At 42.7% G+C, this 8,398-nt stretch overlaps 1 protein-coding gene across 1 annotated transcript; it reads right to left on the reverse strand.

Annotated features, from left to right (window-relative positions):
- Positions 1-204: 204 nt before the first annotated feature.
- On the reverse strand, positions 205-7,803 carry LOC308671891 (metal transporter CNNM4-like; the record flags this gene model as incomplete). Its single annotated transcript, XM_081334374.1, has 7 exons — positions 205-339; positions 1,157-1,329; positions 2,636-2,735; positions 2,924-3,093; positions 3,609-3,737; positions 5,016-5,156; positions 6,543-7,803. 7 exons carry the CDS (start codon positions 7,801-7,803, stop codon positions 205-207), a joined length of 2,109 nt encoding a protein of 702 aa, XP_081190500.1.
- Positions 7,804-8,398: the final 595 nt, after the last annotated feature.

The raw sequence follows: 8,398 nt of genomic DNA on the forward strand, positions 1-8,398 counted from the left end.
AGCCCATTTTTTGGGGGAAAAATAAGTAGATAAGAGTTTCCTCACTTCCAAATGTGGAGTTTGTCATCCTGGAGATGATAAATGATTATCTTGTGGAACAAAGGACCTCAGATGTCAACTGAAAGGTAAATGTTGAGGTTCAAGTAGAAGGCTTTCTAGAATCGGGTCCTTATGATCTGTTTGGATTGATCTGTTTAGCCACCCTTATTCTGATTCAGATGGCTCTTTCTTCAAATTGGGTGTAGAGATGTTTGGGGGTGTCTTAGTAGTAGATTCTCCAGAGCTATTGATGTCTATTAAGGAGGCCATTAAACAGTTCTGGTATTGCTCCCTTGTGATCTGGATTAGGAAGAGAAAGCAAGAATTCAAGAACTTACCACCAGCAATCAAGAGCATGGGATAATTTGGGGCAATAATGCTCCAGAGGTTTCTTCCAGCTACTTTGTGGAGAAACCAGTCAGAAATGTATTGAGCAGGCCAGAAACCAGAAAGGATCAGAAAGTGGTAACCTAAACCTTTTCTCTAGTTGAGAAGAGGCTTGGAGGCCAATGGACCAAGCAGAAACTAAGAAGATTGACTGAGTTGGCTTAGCATCCAATCTATAATTAATTTAGCTATGGTTTGTAGAATAAAGATTTAGCTGCAGTCACAAATCAGATGAAGCCCAAACTAAATAAATAACATTATGCTTCGTGGGATATGAGTGTAACCACCGAGCCACATATAGGCTGGAAAGGTGGACTGGACGACAAGCTGCCATATCAAACTGGACAAATAGATTGTGCTGGATCTCTAGAGTTATGAAGCTTGTACACAAATGGAGGGCATAAGGTTGAGGAAAGTTTCCTTGGAGGAATATGCTAGAACTGAAGAATCAGTCTTTGTACAAATCTGCCACCATAATATCTTGTCTGTCCCCCAAAGAAGGGAGGAAGCTAGTAAATCAACCGAACGTTAATTATGTTCTTTAGAATCTGATAGGAGGCAAATTTGTGGAAGCAGAAATGAGGAGCCAACGATTCTCCAGATGTTTCTGTTGGTGCAATTGAGTAACATCTGCAAGATCATAGGTTCTCTTAATCTGATCTACAATTACTGGGTTATTGACAGCTTAGAATAGATTTATGACTCTCACAGAGGTCCCTCACTGGCTCACCTTGATGTACAGGAGGTCACTGATGGCTCGGACAGTGAAATCAGCCATATATTGCAGGCTGGTGCTGGGGAGGACCTGGTTGGTGCTGATGGTGCTGACGAAGGCAGAATTCATCTGTTCATAGCTCATCTGGTTGATGCTGCTGAAGCGAGCCAGGGAGCTGGCCTCAATCCCTAGACATTGTGGACAAGGAGACAAGAATTGTATCCTGTGGTTCCATCCCCTCTCCGACTTGTTCATCGCTGTATTCTCCTATCCATCTCTCCAAGCTCGGCCTTTTCAACTGGGGTATTTAGTGTACTAAAGTATGGCTTATTTAAGCTTTCTTTGCTGAAGAAGCTATAGTTCCATTCACCAGGTTTATAAACTATAATGACTGGATTTATACAACGTGTTAAAAAAAAAAGAAGACCAGCCATTTTGGAACCTAGCAGGGTGGTGAATGCAGCCATTGACTAGCTGGGCTACTCAGGGTTTCAGGAAGAACTTTTCCAGCTCTGCCATGGACAAACACTCTTGAATCACCCGAAGCCTCAGAAAGTCGCTTTGAAACAATATGGACAGTAAATAAATTTTAATAATTAAATCAATCACGCTGTCTGCCCCCTATTTTTGAGCAAACACAAGGCAGCCAGATTTTCTAGCTACCGCAAGTTCCTCTTTTCCCTGCAGCTATTTTACAAGGAGGCTTTCATGAAGTAGACAACGTAAAACATGCGACACTCTGGTTTTTACTTTGGTTGTTAAAAGCTCCGTTACAAACCCAGAGGCTGCATTTGTACAACAGATTGACTTTTAAGCTCATAGTTGTTTTTGCAAGATGGGCAAGCATGCTAATTGATTCAGACTGACAAGGTACTAACTTGTTTAAGGCTCATATGGTTAATTTTGGAGGGTGTAAATCCAGCCTGAATCTTTTGATGATGATACAATGCATCGTGCAAACACTGAGTTATGAATATCACTAGCACAAGAGGGTTGTGTGAACGCAGCCTTTGCCTAGCTCTCTTCCAGAAAAGATTGGACAGCCATTTGTCTGAGATGAATAAAATCTCCTCACTTGGGCAGGAGGTTGGACTAGAAAACCTCCAAGGTCCCTTTCCATGATGTTATTCCCTCAGCACCTTTTTAAAAGGCAGAGAAGGATTAATCAGCGTGTAAACTATACTACAATTCAAACCACCAGAGGGCACTAAATAGCTCCTGATTTACTATTGTCCTCAATCAGTCAGGAAAGAATCTTAAGTCAAATGTACAATTTGCAATTAGACTCTTCGGCCAAGAGGAGCAATTAAACCTAATAACTTGGATGAAGCTTCAAATGTCATGCTAGAACTAGAGATATTTTTTTTAAAAAAAATACAGATTTAGCTTGTGGCTGGGGAATTCTGGGAGTTGAAGTCCACAAGCCTTAAAGTTGGACACATCTGCATTAGGCAAAGCACACATTTGAGCAGAGAGTACAGAGTGGCAAATTACCTGTTGGGCTGAGTGGCCCTAGAGCCATTACCCCATAGTAGGAGAAGGGCCCATTCTCAAACTTCATGTTTTCCTTACACGCTTCTACCTCCACCTTCCCCTGGAAAAGAGAAAAGATTACCGTTGGAAAACTCTTATTTTGGCAGACAAGATTTGAACTGGGCTGCACCTGACATCTCATAGCATCTTAGCTGAACCATGCAGGTGGGGCTCCTGTGCCACCCACATTGTATGAGTGGAAAAGGCCCATTCATGGGGCTGAAGGGAGAAGAGAAGACTGCATAGTACCTGCAAGATGAGGATGAAGTAATCTGCCATTTTATTCCTGTGGTACAAGTAATGGTGGGGGGAGTCCTTGAAGTTCTCATCAAATTTCAGCTCACAAATGACATCCCGGTGCTTCAGCAGACGCAGCAGGTATTTTTCAGAGATGAGGGTGGGGCAAAATTGCAAAATCTCTGCATGATGGGGAAAGGGCACAGGGATGAGTGTTCCCAAGGACATTTTTTCCCCAAAAAAGTCACGGTGGATAAATATTCCCCCAAAGCTGTAATAGACAGTAACAAAGTTGGAAGGGCAACCACACCCTAGAACAGAGGTGGACAATTAATTTTCCCAAAGGGCCACATGAGAAACTGGGAGTGTTATGGACCAACACATTACTGGGAAGTTGCATAGGCACCCACGCATGCAGATATGTAAACTGGAAAAAGAATTACAGTCACCTTCAAAATAAAGCAATGCAGTTGCATTGCATGCATGCATACACTGATTTACTTTTGATCTCACACAGGCCGGGCAAGGACAATCAAAGGGCTAGATGTGACCAGGGGGCTATAAAATGCCCTTGAAGTTCTGAGGATATGTCAAGTAGGTACGAAGGTTATATTCTGTCCGTTTGGGTGAAGCAAATAGAGGATTGGACTCGATTGGGTTTGGTGTGTCGGCTTTGGGCTTGCACCTGACATGCTACCTGTGGAGAGGAAGCGATGGGCAGCCAAGAGCAGCTGCTTGGAGATCTTTGCTTCGCTTTCATAATCCCTGAAAGCAGAGAAATCCCACTTCCTTATCCCAGTGACTCTTCTTTTAGATCGATTGTCAACTGCAAAGGTGAAAGGCAAAGAAAAGGTCACCAACAAATTCAGGTTGGACAGCCAAGGAGTTGTCAAAGGGTTGGCCTTCAAGTGGAGAGAACCGGATTCAAACCTACATTCAACGGTGGGTAATTTTGGGCCAGCTACTCTCCCAGCTTAGCCCACTGGCTTCAAATCAAGCCAAAACTTTATTACACTCATAGACCAGCGTAAGACGGTGGTGTGTGTGTGTGTGTGTGTGTGTGTGTGTACAGTCATTTAAAAAGCTGTAGAGGATACATCAGAGAAAAAATATATTTTTAAATAATTATAAAAAGCAAGAAGCTATAAAAGGTAGGAATTAAAAAGAAAAAGCATGTGTCCAAACAGGAATTTAAAAGAAAAAGTGGGATATGAATGCAATAAAATAGGAAGTACAGGGAACTGCATTCCACAGTCACAAATATTATTTAGATAGAGTGCCCTGATGCTAAGCCAGGAGCATAAGGAAAGGAGTGAGGGTTATTTCCATTTGGTAAAACTTCATGTGGACAGGAGGAGAAACCCAGGTACTTCCCACCCTTTTGCATCCTATCCCCATTCTTGACAATGTTCATTTTCAAGCACTTCCAGGTAGACTGGAGGGAGGCGTTAAGAAGGGGCCTAGTTTAGAGTCCTTGCAGTGCAGAAAGCAGCAGAAGCCGGACCTCCCACAGAATCCTTGAAGTCTTATCTCACTTTTCCCAAGAGAATGTAATTAGTCTGGTGAGCTTCTTGTAACATAGGTGACTAACAAATAAAGCTTCTATTCATGAGTGGTTCTGATTGTTTGCTCCTGATGGTTCTCTTCTCTCCATGCTGTGTAATTTCGCATCTTTTTTCTTCATCATGCTTTCTGAAGCAGCACAGATACGGTCTATATTAGACAAAGAAACTATGTTCCTGCAGCAGCTTCCTTTAAAGAAGCTGAATCTGGGGTAAGTTTCAACATTTCTAAAACTCTTCACCCTTCAAAAGTGAGATGCAGGCATATAACCATACAGGGTTTCCTTTCAAAACCATTTGCAGAAGAGACATCATTAGCAGCAGAAACAAGAAGGATGTTGTAGGATTTTCAAAGACTAATTTGTTTATTATGATGATTACCAGAATCATCATAATAAACACACTCATAATAAACACACTCATCTTTAAAGTCCCACAAAAAGTGTGACTGTTCATAAAGAGTGAGATTCTGCCTGTTGTTGTTTCCCTCGCACACATATGGATACAATTATTTTCTACAACTATTTAAGAATAAAACTAACCGTAAATATCCGATTCATCCACGATTTCTGACTTGATGATTTCTTCAATGACATCCTCCAAGGTTACTAAGCCCACCACTTCAGAGATTTGTTCATGGCTAAACTCATGCGTCTTTTGGACAATGGCCAGGTGAGACTTACCTGTGGGACAGATTTAGTTATCTGTCTAGAGCCGTGGTGGCGAACCTATGGCACGCATGCCACAGGTGGCACACAGAGCCCTCTCTGTGGGCACATGTACCGTCACCCCAGTCCTAGGCCTTCAGCTGGGTTTTATAAAACTTTTTCGCTTTAGGACTCCACCGCCATGTGCAAAAAAAAGGAAAAGGTTCAATCAATCAATTTCAACTTCTCGTGGGGGGGAAAAAAAGATCTCGCAAAGTTGGAATTGATTGATTGAACTTTTTAGACCCGTCCAGTCTGCCATTACCACCACAGCCACGCCCACCCAATCGACCACACCAAGCCAATTGGCCACGCCCACCCAATTGGCCACGCCCACACGACACCCGATGATACATAAGTGGGTTTTGGGTTGCAGTTTGGGCACTCGGTCTCTAAAAGGTTCGCCATCACTGGTCTAGAGTCACATCAAAATAGTCCTTTAAAAATAGATTCCAGTTTTTGTAAAACCTTGTAAACGTTATATCTGCTAAATAACCTGTTTTTCATGTCACCTTGGTTCAGAGCTAGGGGGCGTGAAAGCTCAGTGGTTAAAGACGCTGAGCTGGTCAGATGGAAAACTGACAGCCCTGGATGAAGACCTGAGCACTGCACAATGGGGGCAGCTCCTGTTCCTTGCTCCAGCTCCTGCCCCCTCTAGCAGTTTGAAAGCATGCAAATGTGAGTAGATAAACAGATACCACTTCGGTGAGAAGGTAACCATGTTCCATGCACCTCAGCGTATAGTCTTGCTGGCCACAGGACGACAAAAATGTCTTCAGACAATGCTGGCTCCCTCAGCTAAGAAACGGAGATGAGCACCAGCACCTAGAGTTGGACACGACTGGGCAAGGAAAGCCGTTACTTTTGCCTATTGGTTCAAAGCAGGGATGTCTATTGCCTCACATATTCTCTTACAACGGTTTATACAAGCTTTTGCTTCTATCCTGAACATAGCTGGCACTTTGGATAGAAATTTTAGGCATATCTCTCTAGTCCTGCTCAATAATTATAGCATCAAAATAATACATTCTATTGCAAATATAATTTTATTAAAAAAATGCTACTCTTAATTTATTTTCTGATTGGCTTTTCTTACTATAGATATATTTCTCCTTATTCAGCCTTAAACAGAACTATTAGATCTTTACAAAACTTTTAGGAGAGGGAGACGTGTGTTCACATGAGCAGGAATTGTGCAAATCTCCAGAAAAGTTAATTTACTACCTACTTGGAGGTAGTTGTGTGGCTGACCACAACCATTTTTTAAAGACTAGGACAGCCACTTTTGCCTATTCTAAACATCCCAAATTGTTCTATTTTATGGACATCCCAAAGCCAGCATTAAATACACTCTGTCGTTACCTTTTTTGAATTCTTCAAGCACAGCATCCAATGTGGTAGTGTTAGAGACATAATGGATTGGGTGGTTGTAAAACTTGGTGATTGTCTTGAGTGGGGTGTGATCATCTGGGTCAACAAATGCAAGATCTTTGACATATAACATGTCCACAATGTTAGTCTTTTCATTCTCATAGATTGGGATCCGTGTGTAGCCACTCTCTAGAATCTCTGTCATTGTATCAAAGTCCAGGATGGCATCACTGTTGAGAAAGAAGCAGTCTTTTAGTGGGGTCATGACATTTTCCACCATCTTAGTCCTCAACTCCAGGGCTCCTTCGATGATATTCAGCTCTTCTTTCATCAGGTCATTATAAGGCTGAGTCAATCTAAGCATCTCCATCAGTTTCTCTCGGTTGTAGACAGTGCCCATTTCTTTCCCAAGTAGGTAGTCCAAGATCTTACTAAGAGGGTAAGAGGCTGGGAACGTGATGAACATAACCAACCTGGTGATGAAGACGGTATTGGCACCTATTGCCAAACCATGACGGGAGCAGATGGCTTGTGGAAGGATCTCCCCAAAGAGGACAATAGCAATAGTAGAGATCACAATAGACCACATGTTTTCCCCAATAACTGTGTCCAAAAATATGGTGAGAGAAGAATTGACTAAAACATTACCAAGCAGCAAAGAACAGAGCAAATAATTCCCCTTCCTTCGGAGGGGTTCAATCTTGGTGGCATATTCCCTCTCCTTAGGCGTGCCACAATTTTTCACAATGCGCAATCCCATAGGATCAAGGGCGATTAGGCCTAGGGTGAGACCACTAAATATCCCTGAGAGTGCTAAGAGCACAACTATTAAGGTAATTTCAAGCCAGCGAGGTAGGTACAAACCTTTGTCCTCTGTCACTCGGAGGAGCAGATGACTATCCTTGAGCAACTGGCGTGATCTCCCATGATGATCCTCAAGGCACATCATGTAGTCCTTGAAGCGGATATTCTTCCTCAGGACCTGAACCTTCACAGTGAGTATTGCAGAAGTATCTTGCACCTCATCACTGTTTGGCTGTATCAATAAATCACTTGTTCTTTCAGGGCAGACTGAATAGTTCATGACAAAAGTACTCAAGGAAGAAGTCTCCACAAACCGAATGCTCTGCCAGCTGGATTTGTGGATGCCTTTACCATAGATCCGAAGATGAATCAGGCTTCCTTCCACCACTTGGATCATGCCCTTTTCCAAAATGCTTGTCTGGTCCTTGCTACTATTCTCCAGCCTCATGCCTATAATTAGGGTGTCATTAAGGGATGGCGCTCCCTTCCCAGTACTGGTTTGCAACAGGAAGACTAAAAGAAGTATCAACATCTTTGGAAGTATCAGGACCAGATCTGTGACCTAATGACTTGATTTCTGTCGCCCACCAAAACAACTCAACTGATCAAGTCCGTGAAGAATTACCTTCATTTAATGTATTCGTGGATTTCCTCCAGTTACTCATTAAACCACACACCAAACTGGAGCAGTAGATGTCACAAACCTATCTCCTGTGCAGCCCCGCCCACCTCCTTTGCATTCTACATTCTTGCCTGGCAACTTTGAATCTAACCACCATCACCAAAGCATCTTGCAGTAGATTGATTCGCATCTGATTCAAAGGCACCAGTAGTCTCTGTGCTCTGAATGGGTGAATGTTGTATTTCACAGAAGAGAATCATTTTTATGAGGACCAACTCAGACAATCTCTCATAAGCTGAAGTGTACAATGTGTTCTGCTTCCATCCTCGCCACTTATGCCACTCCCATAAAGGTGGGCTTTTGCCTTCTCTGTGCCCCATGAAAATTCCTCCACCTCCTTCCCTTATTTTGCTAGATGGGA

The sequence above is a fragment of the Vipera berus genome (assembly GCF_964194415.1).
Source record: "Vipera berus genome assembly, chromosome: 9".
Lineage (NCBI taxonomy): Eukaryota > Metazoa > Chordata > Lepidosauria > Squamata > Viperidae > Vipera > Vipera berus.